The sequence below is a fragment of the Schistocerca cancellata genome, chromosome 4 (assembly GCF_023864275.1).
Source record: "Schistocerca cancellata isolate TAMUIC-IGC-003103 chromosome 4, iqSchCanc2.1, whole genome shotgun sequence".
Lineage (NCBI taxonomy): Eukaryota > Metazoa > Arthropoda > Insecta > Orthoptera > Acrididae > Schistocerca > Schistocerca cancellata.
In genome coordinates, this window is record NC_064629.1 from 158,357,690 (window position 1) to 158,378,880 (window position 21,191).

The following is a 21,191-nucleotide window of genomic DNA, read 5'->3' on the forward strand; positions in this document are numbered from 1 at the left end:
AGTGCCTCCACACGCTGTGCATGGTACGAAAACAACTGGTTCTCCCGTAGCACTCTCCATACAGTGACGTGGTCAACGGTACCTTGTACAGCAGCAACTTCTCTGACGGTGACAGTTGGGTTATCGTCAACTGTACGAAGAATTGCCTCGTCCATTGCAGGTGTCCTCGTCGTTCTAGGTCTTCCCCAGTCGCGAGTCACAGGCTGGAATGTTCCGTGCTCCCTAAGATGCCGATCAACTGCTTCGAACGTCTTCCTGTCGGGACACCTTCGTTCTGGAAATCTGTCTCGATACAAACGTACCGCGCCACGGCTATTGCCCCGTGCTAATCCGTACATCAAATGGGCATCTGCCAACTCCGCATTTGTAAACATTGCACTGACTGCAAAACCACGTTCGTGATGAACACTAACCTGTTGATGTTACGTACTGCTGTGCTTGATGCTAGTACTGTAGAGCAAAGAGTCGCATGTCAACACAAGCACCGAAGTCAACATTACCTTCCTACAATTGGGTCAACTGGCGGTGAATCGAGGAAGTACAGTACATACTGACGAATCTAAAATGAGCTCTAACATGGAAATTAAGCGTTTCCGGACGCATGTCCACATAACATATTTTCTTTATTTGTGTATGAGGAATGTTTCCTGGAAGTTTGGCCGTACCTTTTTGTAACACCCTGTAAGTTTATTAGTTTCAGAACTATAGACGTGCTAAATCGGATGATTCGTTTTGATACACCCTGTATAACTATTCGGTCTGGGTGTTCCGTTAGGTGAGGAAAGCACACTCGTATTGTGTTGTACTGACCGGCAAACTCTTGATCTGGGACGAGCTGGTCGAGCTCCGCTGAGAAGGCGGCGAGGTGCGCGGAGAGGTTTCCGGCCTGCGGCGCGCCTCCGTTGCGCGGCTGCAGCTGGCCGCTGCTGTCCTTGAGCAGCGCGGGGAACCAGCCCGGGTCGTACAGGATGGTCACCTTGTCCCCGCGGAAGTTGTCGCGCGCGTTCTGCTCGATGCCCCAGTCCTCGGTCAGCGTCGAGAACGGGTTGCTGCCTGCGCTCCAGTAGCGTCGGCACATGAAGGTAGGCACGTTCCACACCACTGAGAAGCTGCCGTCCGCTGCCGCTGACCTGTCCCAACAGTCACCCGCTGTCATGCTCGACATAAAACACCAACCAGCCGCAACGTAGTTCATTCATTACGGGCTTCGTACTGAAGAAGCCCATCTACACACGACTAACCTGCTTTAATGTTAGGGTTAGTGGCCAATGGTGAACAGAAATTATAGTTGGAACAAAAAATGGTTTGGGGTCATGCTTATTTATTAAAACATACGAGGTGTGTGAGAAAAGTAATAAGACTGGCAACATCGTGGGTGATCTGGAAATGCTGTGTTGTTCTACTTGTACAGACTCGTGTATTCATCCCTTCCAGATGCTCAGTCCGAGTTTCAGCTACGTATAGTTATCATATGATTTTTGAAAGCGCCATCAGTGAAGTTTTGTTTTTGTCGTGTGTTACGAAAATGGAACGAGGGAATTTAGAGCAACGTTATGCCATCGAGCTTTGTGTTAAACCTGGGGATTCCGCGAGTGTGGCCTTCGAAATGTTGAAACAGGCCTATGGGGAACATTTCTTATAAAGAGCACAAGTTTTTCTGGCACAAATCATTTTTTAAAGGCCCGGAACTCGTTAAAGATGAGCCTCGCTCAGGGAGACGTTTAACTTCAAAAACCGACGAAAACGTCGAAAGTGGGGTACGGGCTTTTGTGAGATCAGACTGGTGATGGGTAGCCAGTTAAACTTAAAACTTTCATCGTACGTCAAATTTCGACAGAAGTTTTCCACATGTGAAAAAAATTGTTCAGTTGCCTCTAAGCACTATGGGACTTAACATCTGAGGTCATCACTCCGCTAAACTTAGAACTACTTACACCTTAACTAACCTAAGGACATCACACACATCCATGCCCGAGGCAGGATTCGACCCTGCGATCGTAGCAGCAGCGCGGATCCGAACTGAAGCGCCTAGAACCCTAGAACCTCTCGGCCACAGCTGCCGGCGCTAGTTCTTTTTTTTTTTTAATCTTACGGGACTTAACTGCTAAGGTCATCAGTCTCTAAGCTTACACACTACTTAACCTAAATTATCCTTCACACACACACCCATGCCCGAGGGAAGACTCGAACCTCCGCCGGGACCAGCCGTACAGCGCCTAAGACCGCTCGGCTAATCCCGCGCGGCTACATTTGTTACCGGTGGGTTCAAACAACACGCAAGTATTACAGAGATGCTTCGGGAACTGAAATGGAAATCCCTGGAGGAAAGGCGACGTTCTTTTCGAGGTGCACTACTGTGAAAATTTAGAAAACCGGAATTTGAGGCTGACTGCAGAACGATTCAACTGCCGCTATGTACATTGGGTATGAGGACCGGAAGATTAGGGCTCCAACGGAGGCATATAGACAGTGAATGCGCAAATATCTATTAGGAACACTACGAATGTACGTTGTGGACAGTGGGAAATGTGGGTCTCACGGGAAGCGTGCAAGACATAAGTCCCTGCAGTCGCATTATCCTCTGTGCCCTCGGTGGATCAGATGGATAGAGCGTCCCGGTCGGGGCACACATTTTCAGCTGTCCCCATTGACGGATATCAACACCTGTCGACTAAGGGTTTCGGTTTAATTATCATTTCATTCCAGAAACGCTGCACGGTCATCAATGGTATCTGTTCTTCCGGGAAGAGATACCATCTTCATATAGACGGTCGTTCTTCCCTCGCTCTATTTGCGAGTGCAACAGGAAAGGAAATGACGAGTAGTGGTAGAGGGTACCCTCCACCACGCACCATACGGTGGCATGCGGAGATGTAGATGTAAACGGAATTCAAGGCTGGTTGGCACATAGCTACGTCAATGGCCCAGAAAAGCGTTTCCACACATTGACGTAACGTGTGGTACGTGCTGCCTGTTGGGTATGTAATCAGCTGTGTGCATTCAGGACAGTAACTGGAAAAATGTGTCCCGGATTTATTTGGCATAGCAGCTGTGCCGCAGTAAGTGGATCATTCACAGGTTAGAAAGACAGCTGGAAGATACGTGCTACAGGCTGTTATTGACAGTCAACTTGTGATATTCCTCTTAATCTGGGCTTTTATTTACTACTATTTCAACACAATAATGGGACGCTGCCGTTAATACGAATAACTAGATTTCATAAGTAGCAATATAGATCGTTACTGCAGGAAGTATGAAAGATGTTCCCACAATTGGGACTCAGCCAGAGAGACTGGCAACGACATATGGCGCTGAAACTATGCCAGTGGGGTGAGGAACTACGAGTAAACGATGAGAGTGGATCCAGTTCAGAGATGTTAAAGGGGACCCACCAACACTTAGGTGCAAAACAAAGAAATTTTCAATATCAAATATTAATTACTAAAAGCCACTTTTGGCATTTTAAATTCTAGGGGGATCCAGAGTGTCATCTAAGTTTTCTTTACCATATCCGCTATGCAGTAAACTATTTATATGAAGAAACAAATGACAGTTAATATTGTACCGACAATGCACGAATCGTTAAGAAGTTATATGAAGTGTATAAAGATTTCTTTTACGCACGAAGCACTTCAGCCGGCGTTAGGATGCAATCCGAAACTGATCTCTATGCAGACCATGATCTCAGAGAAACCATGCTCTTGAAATTAACCATGTCAAAGTGTTTAATTGTAAACTATTCTCGGTATTTTTTAACAAATGCGTTGTAATGGTATCCCATAATTATTCAAAATACACTGATGAAAAAAATCGCAACACCAAAATATAGTTAATGTAGACTAATGAAATTTCGGGAATATATTTTTCTAGGTAATATAGTTAAATGATTAACGTTACAAGATCACAGGTTAATGTAAGCGCGAGATAAGTCATTGCAAATGTGAAATGCTGGTACATTAATAACTGGAGTAACCGCCAGAATGTTGAATGCAAGCATGCAAACGTACATGCGTTGTGTCGTACTGGATACGTGCCAGTTAGTGGGATGGAGTTCAATGACTGTTCTTTATATTATTTTAAAAAAGCATTAGCAACTGTATACCAGTAAGACTGTAACAATGAGAAGTCTTCGCTAGTACACTACTGACCGTTAAAATTGCTACACCAAGAAGAAATGCAGATGATAAAAGGGCATTCATTGGACAAATATACTATACTAGAACTGGCATGTGATTACATTTTCACGCAATTTGGCTGCATAGATCCCGAGAAATCAGTACCCAGAACAACCACCTCTGGCCATAATAACGGCCTTGATACGCCTGGGCATTCAGTCAAACACAGCTTGGATGGCGTGTACAGGTCCAGCTGCCCTTGCAGCTTCAACACGATACCACAGTTCATCAAGAGTAGTGACTGGCGTATTGTGACGAGCCAGTTGCTCGGCCACCGTTGACCAGACGTTTTCAGTTCGTGAGAGATCTGGAGAATGTGCTGGCCACGGCAGCAGTCGAACATTTTCTGTATCCAGAAAGGCCCGTACAGGACCTGCAACATGCGGTCGTGCATTATCCTGCTGAAATGTAGGGTTTTTCAGGGATCGAATGAAGGGTAGAGGTGACCGACATATGTAACCAATGGCACCCCATACCATCACGCCATGTGATACGCCAGTATTGCGATGACGAATACACGCTTCCAATGGGCGTTCACCGCGATGTCGTCAAACACGGATACGACCATCATGATGCTGTAAACAGAACCTGGATTCATCCGAAAAAATGACGTTTTGCCATTCGTGCACCCAGGTTCGTCGTTGAGTACACCATCGCAGGCTCTCCTGTCTGTGATGCAGCGTCAAGAGTAATCGCAGCCATGGTCTCCGAGCTGATAGTCCATGCTGCTGCAAACGTCGTCGAACTGTTGGTGCAGATGGTTGTTGTCTTCTAAACGTCCCCATCAGTTGACTCAGGGATAGAGGCGTGGCTGCACGATCCGTTACAGACATGCTGATAAGATGCCTGTCATCTCGACTGCTAGTGATTCGAGACCGTTGGGATCCAGCACGGCGTTCCGTATTACCCTCTTGAACCACCGATTCCATATTCTGCTAACAGTCATTGGATCTCGACCAACGCAAGCAGCAATGTCGCGATACGATAAACCGCAATCGCGATAGGCTACAATCCGACCTTTATCGAAGTCAGAATCGTGGTGGTGCGCATTTCTCCTCCTTACACGAGGCATCAGAACAACGTTTCACCAGACAACGCCGGTCAACTGCTGTTTGTGTATGAGAAATAGGTTGGAAACTTTCCTCATGTGAGCACGTTGTAGATGTCGCCACTGGCGCCAATCTTGTGTGAATGCTCTGAAAAGCTAATCATTTGCATATCACAGCATCTTCTTCCTGTCGGTTAAATTTCGCGTCTGTAGCACGTCATCTTCGTGGTGTAGCAATTTTAATGGCCAGTAGTGTAGATTTAGAAGCATCCGACCCACCTTACATTTCAAGGCGGTGGGCTGCTCTGTACTGTTAATGAAATAAATAAGTCAAATAAATATGTTGCGCTTGGTCGGTCAGTACAGGGACGGTTAATGCTCGTCATAAATGATGCTGGAGTTGTCGTTCGGTGATTTCCATATGCACTCGATTGGAGACTGGATGATCAGCATGGGCAAGGTAACGTGTCGACACTCTGTAGAGCATGTTGGCTTACAACAGCTGTATGTGAGCGAGCGTTATCCTTTTGGGAAATATCCCCTGGAATGCTCTTCATGAATAGCTCCGCAACACGTCGTATCACCAGACTGACGTACAAATTTTCAGCAAGGCTGCGTGGGATGACCATGAGAGTCCTACTGCTTTCGTACGAAGTAGCACCCCAGACCATAACTCCAGAAGTATGTCCAGTGTGTCCAGCACGCAGACAGGTTGGTTGCAGGACCTCAACTGGCCTCTTTTAACCAACACACGGCCGTCACTGGCACCGAGGCAGAACCATCTTTCATCAGAAAACACAACAGATCTCCACCCCGCCCGACACCACTGAAGCCGCAAATGGAAGTGGTTGGGGGTCAGTGTAGTGCACGCTACAGAACGTCTGGCTCGGAGCTGTCCTTGAAGTAACCGATTCGTAACAGTTCTTTGTGTCACAGTGGTGCCAACTGCTGCTCAAATCGCTGCTGCAAATGCAGTACGGTGTGCCTAAGCCATACGCCGAAAAAGTTGGTCTTCCCTCTCGGTAGTGCTACGTGGCTGTCAGGAGACCGGTCTTCTTGCGACCGTACATTGCCGTGACCACCGCCGGCACCAGTCATGTACTGTGGCTACATTCCCGCCAAGTCTGTCTGCAGTATCGCGGAAGGAGCATCGAGCTTCTCGTAGCCCTATTACACGACCTCGAACTCCGTGAGGTGTTGATAATGGCGTCTTTGTCGCCTGAAAAGCATTCTTAACTAACATCAACTCAGCACGTCCAGTCTCAAAGGTAACCAACGCTCACGATCGTTACAGCGTATACTTAAAACAAACCAGTTTTGCATCCTCGTAGTGGCACTTCTAGCACTATTCTTATGCGACTGGCGCGGAAGTTGAATAGGAATCATCTTTCAAATGTAGAAACATGCCTACAAATTATCGTTGAAGTTGCACAACTCCTTGCTGTTGCGATTTCTTTTCATCAGTATAGATTAGCTAACCACACTTCAATTTATAGCCACGTGGGTAGGCTATTTGCATCTCTGAACGAATCCAGTAAGCTACGAGAACTGCTTCAAGGGACTAGATCAACGAGAGAACTGCACAGATCAAGTAGGAGGACGTCCTACACGCTGATTCATTGAGATGGTCCAACAAAGGGTTAACTTAACTTTTGCAGTCTCGAGTGGGAAGGAACAATCAGTTGTACTGTACGATATTGCAGTACTTGTGTTATTCCGAATTACGATGCAGTTTTCCTTTGGACCAATGGTGAGGCATGCATTCATGTCCAAAGGAACATTGCATCGTAATTCGGAATGACACAGGCACTGTAATATTAAATGTATCTGCAGACACCAGGAAAGTGACTTTCAAATAAAATGTCTTCCATGCATGGGGAATATACGTAATGAATGTACGAGTCAGCGGTTTCTGTGGACCCGTGGCTAGACTTAGAAACATTTATGCAGATTTAATACCACGGGGATATCTTGCAGTATGGCATCTGGTGTGGGGAAACTTTTTAAACAACTGCGTTGAGGATAGGCGATGCAATTTTGGGATAACTGTGCTGAATATGAAGAATATGATCAATGTCGCAAGTTACTAGAAAAATTTTAATTGTGGCGGGTAGCAACGTGAAGTTATAGTTTTGCGCATTGCGGAGTGTTGAAAATTGAATGTCGCAGAAAGTACTGGGTGAATCAAAAAGTAAGTATAAATTTGAAAACTGAATAAATCACGGAATAATGTAGATAGAGAGATACAAATTAACACACATGCTTGGAATGACATGGGGTTTTATTAGAACAAAAAGAAAAAAAAAATACAAAAGTTCAAAACATGTGAGACAGATGGCGCTTCATCTGATCAGAATAGCAATAATTAGCATAACAAAGTAAGACAAAGCAAAGATGATGTTCTTTACAGGAAATGCTCAATATGTCCACCATCATTCCTCAACAATAGCTGTAGTCGAGGAATAATGCTGTGAACAGCACTGTTCCAGCAGGTGTTAATCAGCCAGGCCGGGGATGATGCGATTCTATAACATATCGGCATACCTCTCACCCGTCACGGTAGCAGTTACAAAACCAGAATCACGAATTTCCTCGAAGAAAAAAGGTCCGATAACGGTAGATGTGGTAAATCCAACCCATACCGTGACTTTCTCGTCGTGCAATGGAGTTTCCACGACAGTTCTAGGATTTTCGGTAGCCCAAATTCTGCAGCTGTGGGCATTGACAGACCCTCGGAGCGTGCACAACACGTTACTCAACCAATCGTCATCTTCCGCCATCTTTTGAAACGCCCACACCTTAAATGCCCTCCGCTTCACTAAATCGCCAGGTAACGGTTCATGATGCCGATGGATTTTGTACGGATAAAAAAAAAATGGTTCAAATGGCTCTGAGCACTATGGGACTTAACAGCTGTGGTCATCAGTCCCCTAGAACTTAGAACTACTTAAACCTAACTAACCTAAGGACATCACACACATCCACGCCAGAGGCAGGATTCGAACCTGCGACCGTAGCAGTCGCGCGGTTCCGGACTGCGCGCCTAGAACCGCGAGACCACTGCGGCCGGCTTTGTACGGATAGCATCCGAGGGTGCGCCTAAGTGCCAACCAAACAGTAGTGTATGGAATGCCGGTGCGACGTGCGACTGCACGAGCGCTGACTTTCCCGTGCATAGACAAACCCGCTACAGTTTCCGTTTCTTCCTGAACTGCCTCAGCAGCATTACGCCTTGTGCTCGGTCGGCCACTACGGGGTCTATCGTCTGAAACAACCCGTGGCTTCGAACTTCGAAATCATTCTCGCCACAGCTGCATTTGTCAACGGACCTTTACCCGTTCGAATCCCCTTCCTATGGCGATAGGATCGTAACGCTGAACTAGCACATTCCTCATTCTGATAATACAGCTTCACTAAAATTACCTTTTCAGGTAACGTCAACATGCTACGACTGCTGGCGCATCTGATTTCTCTCTCTCTTTTTTTTTTTTTTTCTTTATTGTGATTTCATTCCCCTGCCCCATATGGGCAGCACAATCCGCCGCTCTTCAGCCGAGTGACACGACAACTAAAACAAGAATAAAATAATACATACATAAGGAGATAAAATAGGGGAACATAAAACAGAGTAAGGTGAGAAAATGGAGGTAAAAATACACTGACATGTAGACGTTCATTGGGAACAGTTAAAAAAGTTACCAGAAAGTTAAAAAACACAGTTGGCGATTCTTAAAACACAGAGAAGACACTGGATGCGTATGCACAGGTTAAAAGTTGGCCACAGTATTAAAAACACTACGAAACAACACACTTAAAACCCACTTGGAGCACACACGACGAAGAATAAAACTACCAGGTGGGACCTGCCGAGGGAAAGGTCAGAGAGGATGGAAAGGGAGGGGAGAGCATGGGGCAGCTGGGGAAGCGGCGGGATGAAGAGAGGTGGGGCAACCGTGGGTTCACGAAGAGGCAGGAGACACATGGGGCGGGAGAGGAAAAGGGAAGACAGGGCAGGAGGGAGCGCAGAGACACTGAAAAAAGGCGCAAGAGATGGAGGGGGAGTAGGAGGGGAAATCCGCTCAGAAGGAGGGAGGGGGATTTCTCTCTCTCATTACAGCTCCTTTTATACACGATTGTCATGTGCAGTCACTGACGTTTTGCTGTCCAGCCATCTGTCGGACATTTTGTGAACTTTGTTTATTTTGGGTCTAATAAAACCCCATGTCATTCCAAGCACGTGTGTCAATTTTTACCTCTCTATCTACATTATTCCGTGGTTTATTAAGTTTTCAAATTTATACAGACTTCTTGATCTCCCGGTAATAAGTTTGCGTCAAGGAGAAATTCAGTCCACGTCCATGGATCATGAATATTTCGCGACTGAAATATTATGAGGGCAATGCGAGTAAGAAGATGGAAGACAGCAGCAGAAAACTTGACAAGATCAGTCACATAGCTGGAGGAAGAATACATGAAACGTATTCGCAGATGCCAACACGGACAATCATCAGTTGTATAACGGAATGACGACACTGAAAATTTGTGTTATCGCAAGCGGTCGGCTTACCATTAGGCTATCCGAGTACTCTTCACGACCAGACCTAAACTCCCATATCCGTCAACCATGTGTCTACAACGTGAACTCGTACATTCATTATGTATATCCGCATACAGGGAAGATATTTTAATTGAAAGCCGCTTTTTCGGTGCTGGCTGACAAATATGATATTGCAATGCCTTTGTTCAGAGGTACGATGCAAAGTCCGAAGAAACATTGCGTCGTACATCTGCACAACACAGGCACTGCATATCGTATCGGAGGAAGAATCGCTGAAAAAAAGAAAAAAAAAGGTTCAAATGGCTCTAAGCACTATGGGACTTAAAATCTGAGGGCATCAGTCCCCTAGACTTAGAACTACTTAAACCTAATTAACCTAAGGACGTCACACATATCCATGACCGAGGCAGGATTCGAACCTGCGACCGTAGCAGCAGCGCGGTTCCGGACTGAAGCGCCTAGAACCGCTCGGCCACAGTGGCCGGCGAATCGCTGCACTCAAGGAGTGTGTTAGTTCAAGTCACAGCGGGAGTAGCGAAGAGATCCAGAATTCGCAGATTTTTTGGTTTAGCCATTTAAAAGTCAGGAAGATACGCTACTTCTAACATAACGTAGCTTTTTGTTCCGTTTCGATTTCTGTGAGGCCCACACCATCAAGATACTTGATATCGGTGAGTTCCCTCGGATCTCACCATCAGGTTGACTGATTTCGGTGTATTCTTCTGTCCAACAGCCGTAACTCCCGTGCCGATTATGGCGCCATCTACCTCGAATGGAAAAAAATTGTTTCAGATAAATCTTAGGTAATTTTCGGCGTATAATCCGAATCTCCAATAAAAAGAGGGCTTTCCCATTCGACAATAAAAAGCTGATCCCCCGATCCCACCACTGGAGGGGTGGAGGGGGGACGGGAAGGAGATGGGGGAGGTTAGTTTTAGTACAGGCAGATGTCCGCTTCAAAACATTAACTTTTCATATGGATTTTTTTTCATACGGTGCATATTTTCCGAGATATTTAGCTGTACCAAGCACTGAAAGACCTGAGTCGAAAAGCACTGAAAGACCTGAGTCGAAATAAGGCCCCGGGAGTAGACTACATTCCATTAGAATTACTGACGGCCTTGGGAGAGCCAGTCCTCACAAAACTCTACCATCTTGTGTGCAAGATGTATGAGACAGGCGAAATACCCTCAGACATCGAGAGGAATAAAATAATTTCAATCCCGAAGAAAGCAGGTGTTGACAGATGTGAAAATTACCGAACTATCAGTTTAATAAGTCACAGCTGCAAAATACTAACGCGAATTCTTTACAGACGAATGGAAAAACTGGTAGAAGTCGACCTCGGGGGAGATCAGTTTGGATTCCGTAGAAATGTTGGAACACGTGAGGCAATACTAACCTTACGCCTTATCTTAGAAGAAAGATTAAGGAAAGGCAAACCTACGTTTCTAGCATTTGTAGACTTAGAGAAAGCTATTGACAATGTTGACTGGAATACTCTCTTTCAAATTCTAAAGGTGGCAGGGGTGAAATACAGGGAGCGAAAGGCTATTTACAATTTGTACAGAAACCAGATGGCAGTTATAAGAGTCGAGGGACATGAAGGGGAAGCAGTGGTTGGGAAGGGAGTGAGACAGGGTTTTGTACCCCTCCCCAATGTTATTCAATCTGTATATTGAGCAAGCAGTAAAGGAAACGAAAGAAAAATTCGGAGTAGGTATTAAAATCCATAGAGAAGAAATAAAAACTTTGAGGTTCGCCGATGACATTGTAATTCTGTCAGAGACAGCAAAGCACTTGGGAGAGCAGTTGAACGGAATGGACAGTGTCTTGAAAGGAGGATATAAGATGAACATCAACAAGATCAAAACGAGGATCATGGAATATAGTCGAATTAAGTCAGGTGATGCTGAGGGAATTAGATTAGGAAATGAGACACTTAAAGTAGTAAAGGAGTTTTGCTGTTTGGGGAGCAAAATAACTGATGATGGTCGAAGTAGAGAGGATATAAAATGTAGACTACAATGGCAAGGAAAGCGTTTCTGAAGAAGAAAAATTTGTTAACATCGAGTATAGATTAAAGTGTCAGGAAGTCGTTTGTGAAAGTATTTGTATGAGTGTAGCCATTTATGGAAGTGAAACGTGGACGATAAATAGTTTAGACAAGAAGAGAATAGAAGCTTTCGAAATGTGGTGCTACAGAAGAATGCTAAAGATTAGATGGGTAGATCACATTACTAATGAAGAGGTATTGAATATAATTGGGGAGAAGAGGAGTTTGTGGCACAACTTGACTAGAAGAAGGGACCGGTTGTTAAGACATGTTCTGAGGCATCAAGAGATCATCAATTTAGTATTGGAGGGCAGCGTGGAGGGTAAAAATCGTAGAGGGAGACCAAGAGATGAATACACTAAGCAGATTCAGAAGGATGTAGGCTGCAGTAGGTACTGGGAGATGAAGAAGCTTGCACGGGATAGAGTAGCATGGAGATCTGCATCAAACCAGTCTCAGGACTGAAGACCACAACAACAACAACAACAAGTAAAAAATAAATAAATAACTACAAAAATCTTTATGTGACATCCGTATACGCAAGCGAAGCCGTTGGTAAGCAGTTAGTTTAGGAATAAACAGTGAACGAGTGTTGTTGCGACCGTTGACTATTATGGACAGTTTTTACCAAAATGAGCTTTTGAAATGCGTTGTTAGAGGTTGTAACTGCATCATGAAAATAAGTCGTGTGAAACTGTAATTTTTGCTATTGAGTATACTACTACTTGAGATTATTTTGAAATATTCTTTACAGAATATTTTTAATCGTGGTACGACCTGTCTTTAGCATTTATAATTAGAATCTCAGCCATAGTTTCATAAATCTGAGGCAATCAGGATGAGAAGATTAAAAAAAGCCGAACAAATGATAGATGGAACACAGGAACAGTGGGGCAATATTTAAGTATTTACCTTTCTGTCAAATAAATTCGTAACTAACCGTCTCCAGTTACAATCTGACAACCACAGCTCACTCTTTGAGTTGGACTAAACAACTCTGTAAGCGAAACCACCGACAAACTCTTCTACACTGAATGTTGTGTTTTTTACTGATATTCCCCATGTTATGTCTCACAACACGCTTCTGCAAGAGTTACGATAGCTGATAAAAAATACGTATGTCAGCTCCTTAAAGATGTGGACGGTTATGATGGTTGTGCTATTATCTCGCACAAGAATAATCACAAGGTCAAAGAAAATGCGAGTATAAACGCTTACGAAATTTCAGAAATAGTAATCGATGCTGAAAACAAGTTGCAGTGACGCTAATAACATTACTTTACATTAAAACGGCTCGTAGTGTCAAATCCGCGGCCAGAAACGAGAATGAGAAGGAAATGCTTGCACAGCGCCGTATGTCATAATGGGATGCCGGGCTTGAATGCCGCAGTAAAGGCTTTAGCATGAACGTTATCTGCTCTTGGCAGGAAAAAGGGTGGATCAGAAGCTTTAGCATGGTTCTAACATGACGTCACTTCCTCTTAAACGGTGGCACACTTTTATGAAGCAGCGTCACGTTGGCCGTGACTGTGAACTTCGCGAGATAACCTTTCCTCACTTACAGGACGTTGCATCGTCAGTAACGACGTAAATTCGACGGGGAAAATAGTTTATCACTACGGCATTCATTGATAAAATTTTGTTGTTGCGTCACGTCTGAACGAGTTCTCAAGATTTCGACGGTTTCCTCCGTCGTCATCACTAGCAACTGGCTGCCGTAGTTCACAGTTCATCTATTTAAAAAAGCTGATAAAAATGCTCTTAACGCCTTTTTAAGAGACAGTCTCCACTCCTTCCGATCTGAGCACGTAAGCGAGGAAGAGATGTGGAATGATTTCAAAGAGATAGTATCGACGGCAGTTGACAGATATATACCACATAAATTAATAAGTGATGGTACTGATTCCCGATGGTTCACAAAACGGGTCAGATCACTGTTGCAGAAGCAACGAAAAAAGCATGCTAAATTTAAAAGGACGCAAAATCCCCAAGATTGGCAAAGTTTTGCAGAATTTCGAAATATAGCGATACTTCAGTGAGAGATGCTTTTAATAATTTCCACAACAAACCTTGTCTCGGAATCTGGCACAAAACGCAAAGAGACTCTGGTCATACATAAAACACACCAGTGGCAGGACGCAATCAATATCTTCACTGTGCGATAACAACGGTGAAGTCACTGATGACAGTGCCACTAAAGCGGAGTTATTAAACACGGTTTTCCGAAATTCCTTCACCAAAGAAGACGAAGTAAATATTCCAGAATTCTAATCAAGAACAACTGGCAAAATGAGAAACATAGAAGTAGATATCCTCGATGTAGCAAAACAGTTTAAAACGCTTAATATAGACAAGGCCTCCGGTACAGATTGTATACCAGTCAGGTTCCTTTCAGAATATGCTGATACAGTAGCTCCATATTTAGTAATTATATACAACCGCTCGCTCACAGAAAGTTACGTACCTAAAGACTGGAAAATTGCTCATGTCACACCAATCCCTAAAAAGGGAAATAGGAGTAATCCGCTGAATTACAGGCCCATATCACTAACGTCGATTTGCAGTAGGGTTCTGGAACATATACTGTCTTCGAACACTATGGCCGGCTGGTGTGGCCGAGCGGTTCTAGGCGCTTCAGTCTGGAACCGCGCGACCACTATAGTCGCAGGTTCGAATCCTGCCTCGGGCATGGATGTGTGTAATGTCCTTAGGTTAATTTGGTTTAAGTAGTTCTAAGTTCTACGGAACTGATGACCTCAGCTGTTAAGTCCCATAGTGCTCAGAGCCATTTGAACCATTTTTGAACATTATGAAGAAAACGATTTATTGACACATAGTCAGCACGGATTCAGAAAACATCGGTCTTGTGAAACACAACTAGCTCTTTTGTACTCATGAAGTAATGAGTGCTATCGACAGGGGATGTCAAATTGATTCCATATTTTTGATTTCCACAAGGCTTTCGACACCGTTCCTCACAAGCGTTTTCTAACCAAACTGCGTGTCTATGGAATATCGCCTCAGTTGTGCGACTGAATTCGTGATTTCCTGTCAGAAAGATCACAGTTCGTAGTAATAGACGGAAAGTCATGGAGTAAAAGAGAAGTAATATCCGGCGTTCCCCTAGGAAGTGTTATAGGCTCTCTATTGTTCCTCATCTATATTAACGACATGGGAGGCAATCTGAGTAGCCCTATTAGATTGATTGCAGATGGTGCTATCATTTACCGTCTTGTAAAGTCATGAGATGACCAAAACTAATTGAAAAATAATTTAGATAAGATAAGATGGTGCGAAAAGTGGCAGTTGACCCTGAATAAAGAAAAGTGTGAAGTTATTCACATGAGTACTAAAAGAAATCCGCAAAGTTTTGATTACGCGATAAGTCACACAAATTTTAACGCTGACCATTCAACTATATACATAGGGATAACAATTACAAATAACATTAATTGGAAGGATCACATAGATAATGTTGTGGGTAGATCAAACCAAAGACTACGACTCATTGGCAGAACACTTAAAGGCGCAACAGGTCTACTAAAGAGACTGCTTACACCACACTTGTCCGTCATATTCTGGAGTGCGGTGTGGGATCCGCATAAGGTGGAACAGACGGATGACATCGAAAAAGTTCAAAGAAGGGCAGCTCGTTGTACTATCGCGAAATAGGGGAGACAGTGCCACAGACATGATACGTGAACTGGAGTGACAATCATAAAACAAAGGCGTTTTTCGTTGCGACGGGATCTTCTCATGAAATTTCAATCACCAGTTTTCTCCTCCGCTTGCGAAAACATTCTGTTGGCACCCACCTACATAAGAAGATATGATTATCACGATAAAATAAGAGAAATCAGGGTTTGCACAGAAAAATTTAGGAACTCGTTTTTCCCGCGCGCCGTTCGAGAGTGGAACGGTAGAGAGACACCTTGAAGGTGGTTCATTGAATCCTCTGCCAGGCACTTTATTGTGAATAGCAGAGTAATCACGTAGATGTAGATACTGTGGTGGTTTTTTATACTTAATAATAGGTTGACATACACTGTGTGATCAAAAGTATCCGGACACCCCGAAAAACATACGATTTTCGTATTAGGTGCATTGTGCTGCCACCTACTGCCAGATACTCCATATCAGCGACCTCAGCAGTCATTAGACATCGTGAGAGAGCACAATGGGGCGCTCCGCGGAATTCACGGAGTTCGAACGTGCTCAGGTGATTGGGTGTCACTTGTGTCATATGTCTGTACCCGAGATTTCCACACTCCTAAACATCCCTAGGTCCACTGTTTCCGATGTGATAGTGAGGTGGAAACGCGAAGGGACACGTACAGCACAAAAGCGTACAGGCCGACCTCGTCTGTTGATTGACAGAGACGGCCGACAGTTAAACAGGGTCGTAATGTGTAATAACTAGACATCTATCCAGACCATCACACAGGAATTCCAAACTGCATCAGGATCCACTGCTAGTACTATGACAGTTAGGCAGGAGGTGAGAAAACGTGGATTTCATGGTCGAGCGGCTGCTCATAAGCCGCACATCACGCCGGTAAATGCCAAACGACGCCTCGCTTGGTGTAAGGAGCGTAAACACTAGACGATTGAACAGTGGAAAAACGTTGTGTGGAGTGACGAATCACGGTACAAAATGTGGCGATCCCATGGCAGGGTGTGGGTATGGCGAATGCCCGGTGAACGTCATCTGCCAGTGTGTGTAGTGTCAACAGTAAAATTCGGAGGCGGTGGTGTTATGGTATGGTCGTGTTTTTCATGGAGGGGGTTTGCACCCGTTGTTGTTTTGCGTGGCACTATCACAGAATAGGCCTAAATTGATGTTTTCAGTGCTTCCCACTGTTGAAGAGCAATTCTGGAATGGCGATTGCATCTTTCAACACGATAGAGCACCTATTCTTAACGCATGGCCTGTGGCGGAGTGGTTACGCGACAATAACATCCCTGTAATGGACTGGCCTGCATAGAGTTTTGACGTGAATCCTATAGAACACCTATGGGATGTTTGGGAACGCCGCCTTCGTGCTGGGCCTCACCGACCGACATCGATACCTCTCCTCAGTGTTGCATTCCGTGAAGAATGGGCTGTCATTCCCAAGAAACCTTCCAGCAACTGATTGAACGTATGCCTGCGAGAGCGGAAGCTGTCATCGAGGCTAAGTGTGTGCCAACACGATATTGAATTCCAGCATTGTTGACGGAGGGCGCCACGAACTTGTAAGTCATTTTCAGCCAGGTGTCCGGATACTTTTGATCACATAGAGTATATCATGATGATGACATGTGAAAGGCAATAAATCTTTTTATTTACCAAGAGCAGGCATTGTCTGTTTTTTTTTAAAAAAACGGTAGTTTTGAATGCATTTTTGTACAGATATTTTTAAATATGTATTATGAAAGGTATTTTAATTTTTACAGACGTACTCGTAGTTTTTGAAAGATAAGCAAAGCAGATATGTACAGATATGGGATGCCTATATATTCGTCGATAAAAGAGGCGATTTAAGTGTAACTTTCGATTTATATAGTTGTAAATTATCTTTGGGTAAACTATAGCATGGACATTACACGTACTGTTGTACAGTCACTTTCATCTTTGGCGCTGTCAATGCCATCATTTACTACTGTACTTTAAAAGTAAATTTAAGTACTATACTACAGCCAGATTAATCTTTAGAGCTGTCAGCCAGCTTTAAAGGCAATCTTAAATGCTGTCAGCCAACTTTAGACGTAAGTCACCATACTGGAAGTAGAATATGTACTTTACATAATGTCAATGTATGTTCCGTATTATCTCAATTTGTATCTTTTACAGAGTAAATTCTGATGGTGCTCTTGTTTATTCAAAGAGCGAAACAGGTCAATAAAAAGTACAAAGTGCGGCTTGTAGCTGTTTTCAAGAACTTAAATCTACTTATGCTACCAGAGCTTGTGCCAATGTCTACTGCGATGGAGAAACGTTAGTAGCATCACCGAAACAGTAGAAAGGAAATCGATTCGTCACACTTAGACTCTCACCAGCCAATGCTCACTTCTATGCGCCAATAAAGGTATGGCAGCTATCGAGGTAAAATCTGTTGCAGCAAATTTTGGTATTTCTTGGTGACAGAATTGCAGCTGCCCGATGTTTTGTCTCATTAAACATAATTCTATGCTTGTTTGTGAGGAGCATGGTAATCACAGCATATTTTGATTGCCATCTATTTTTTTTATGGCAACAAATTTTGTGAATGCCTGTCATGTTGGCCCTTTGGTATCTAACAGTGGTCAATTTCTTTATGAACATTTCGGGAATTCCACCTTTTTCGTTGTGTTGACGATACTGGTCACATGATGTGGAAGCATTTCGGCATTTCCTAAATAATTAAAGTACTGTGAGCACTAATATCAAGATCACACTGAAATAGAAAGAAAAGGAGAGTGACCACATTTACACTACTGGCCATCAAAATTGCTACATCACGAAGATGACGTGCTACAGACGCGAAATTTAATCGACAGGAAGAAGATTCTGTGATATGCAAATAATTAGCTTTTCAGAGCTTTCATATAAGGTTGGCGCCGGTGGCGACACCTACAACGTGCTGACATGAGGAAAGTTTCCAACCGATTTCTCATACACCAACAGCAGTTGACCGGTGTTGCCTGGTGAAATGTTGTTGTGATGACCCGTGTAAGGGGGAGAAATCACGTTTCCGACTTTGATAAAGGTCGGATTGTAGCCTATCGAGATTGCGACATTGCTGCTCGCGTTGGTCGAGATCCAATGACTGTTAGCAGAATATGGAATCGGTGGGTTCAGGAGGGTAATACGGAACGTCGTGATGGATCCCTACGGCCTCGTATCACTAGCAGCCGAGATGACAGGCATCTTATCCGCATGGCTGTAACGGATCGTGCAGCCACGTCTCGATCCCTGAGTCAACAGATGGGGACGTTTGCAAGACAACAACCATCTGCACGAACAGTTCGACAACGTTTGCAGCAGCATGGACTATCAGCTCGGAGACCATGGCTGCGGTTACCCTTGACGGTGCACCACAGACAGGAGCGCCTGCGATGGTGTACTCAACGACGAACGTAATTTTTTCGGATGAATCCAGGTTCTATTTACAGCATCACGATGGTCGCAACCGTGCTTGGCGACATCGCGGGGAACGCACATTGGAAGCGTGTATTCGTTATCGCCATACTGGCGTATCACCCGACGTGATGGTATGGGGTGCCATTCAAAAATGTTTCAAATGGCTCTGAGCACTATGGGACTTAACTTCTGAGGTCATCTGTCCCCTAGAACGTAGCACTACTTAAACCTAACTAACCTAAGGACATCACACACATCCATGCCCGAGGCAGGATTCGAACCTGCGACCGTAGCGGTCGCGCGGTTCCAGACTGTAGCGCCTAGAACCGCTCGGCCACACCGGCCGGCTACAGGGCGTAGTGCAGCAGCTCGACGTCGCATTGACTCAACAAGTCGTTGGAAGTCTCTTGGAAAAATACTGAGCCATGCTGCCTCTATAGCCGTCCATAATGGCGAAAGTTGCCGGTGCAGGTTTTTGTGCACGAACTGAACTCTCGATTATGTTCCATAAATGTTCGATGGGATTCATGCCGGGCGATCTGGGTGGCCAAATCATTCGCTGGACTTGTCCAGAACATTCTTCAATCCAATCGCGAGCGGTTGTGGGCCAAGCGACTTGGCGCATTCTCATCGGTAAAAATTCTGTCCTTGTCAGGTAACTAAAGTATGCGAAAGCTTGCAAATAGCCTTCAAGTGGCCGAACATAATCATTTCCAATCAATGATCGGTTTATTTGGATGAGAGGACTCAATCAATTCCATGTAAACACAGCTCACACCATTTTGGAGCCACCACCAGCTTGCACAGTGCGTTGTTGGCAACTTGGGTCCATGGCTTCGTGGGGTACGAACCACACTCGAACCCCACCATTAGCTCTTACCAACTGAAATCGCGACTCATCTGACCAGACCATTGTTTTCCAGTCATGTGGGGTCCAACCAATATGGTCACAAGCTTAGGAGAGGTACTGCAGCCGGCCGGGGTGGTCTCGCGGTTCTAGGCGCTCAGTCCGGAACCGCGCGACTGCTACGGTCGCAGGTTCGAATCCTGCCTCGGGCATGGATGTGTGTGATGTCCTTAGATTAGTTACGTTTAAGTAGTCCTAAGTTCTATGGGACTGATGACCACAGATGTTAAGTCCCATAGTTCTCAGAGCCATTTGAAACATTTTTAGAGGTACTGCACACGATATCGTGCAGTTAACAAAGTGGCTTGCGTCGGTCGTCCGCTGACATTGCCCATTAACGCCAAATTTCGCTGTCTGTCCTCCTATAAGCAAACGCCGCTGCTCTCAGTCGTTAAATGAAGGCCGTCAGTCACTTTGTAGTCCGTCAGGAGAGATAAAGCCTGAAATTTGGTCTTCTCATCACAGTACTGACACTGTGGGTTTCGGAATACTGAATTCCCTAACGATTTCCGAAATGGAATGCCCCATGTGTCTAGCTCCAACTACCATTCCGCCTTCAAAGTCTGCTAATTCCAGTCGTGCCACCATAATCATCTCGAAAATCTTTTCACATCAATCATCTGAGTAAAAATGACAGCTCCACCAACGCACTGACCTTTCATACCCTGTGTACACCCTATTGCAGCGATTTGTATATGTGCATATCGCTATCCATGACTTTGGTCACCTCAGTGTAAATTCTTCAAAAATTCGTGTCTAAGATCGATATCCTAATCAGCCAAACATTATAGTGGCCCAGTGCTAGGGTACTAGCTTCATCTCTCAGTTCAAAACGTTTGTCATCTTCTGCTGTCATATAGTGGAAACTTAATAACTTTTTGATGGAATAGCATATCAAATAGTAACAATACACCTTTACATAGTTAAGAATGGTTTTTCTTGCTTTCAGGGCCAGCCAAATATTGTTGTGACTCCAAGATAGGGTATGAACTATATACTGCATTAGAAAAAACGTTTATCTGCTGATAATGCTAAATCATGCTGACACACAGTGGAAACTACTCGTATTGTTTTCAAACTGAATACTTTCCAGAAATTTTATACATCAGTGTTGTTCTTGGAACTTTGTGCAGTTTATTAGCACTTTTTATGGAATGCGAGCTACAGTTGGGTGTCAGCTACTGGGGGTGTCAGCTACTGTGGGTATCAGTTACAGAGAGGTCACTTTCCAGTATAAATGGGAAACGTGTATCTGGTAATGGTAAACAATAAATGGTAAATAGTAAACGTTAAAGGATAAATGGCAAAGGGCATCAGGAAATGGTAAATAGTAAGCTGCAAATGG

The 21,191-nt window shown here is 44.4% G+C and overlaps 1 protein-coding gene across 2 annotated transcripts in view; it reads right to left on the minus strand.

Moving 5' to 3' along the window:
* LOC126183441 (hyaluronidase-like) overlaps positions 1-21,191 on the minus strand; it is a 268,965-nt gene that overhangs the window by 48,219 nt on the left and 199,555 nt on the right. For both annotated transcript variants that reach the window (XM_049925429.1, XM_049925428.1), the window contains exon 2: positions 811-1,130. In XM_049925429.1, coding sequence (XP_049781386.1) covers positions 811-1,130 — 320 coding nt within the window. The remainder of the gene's footprint in view (positions 1-810; positions 1,131-21,191) is intronic.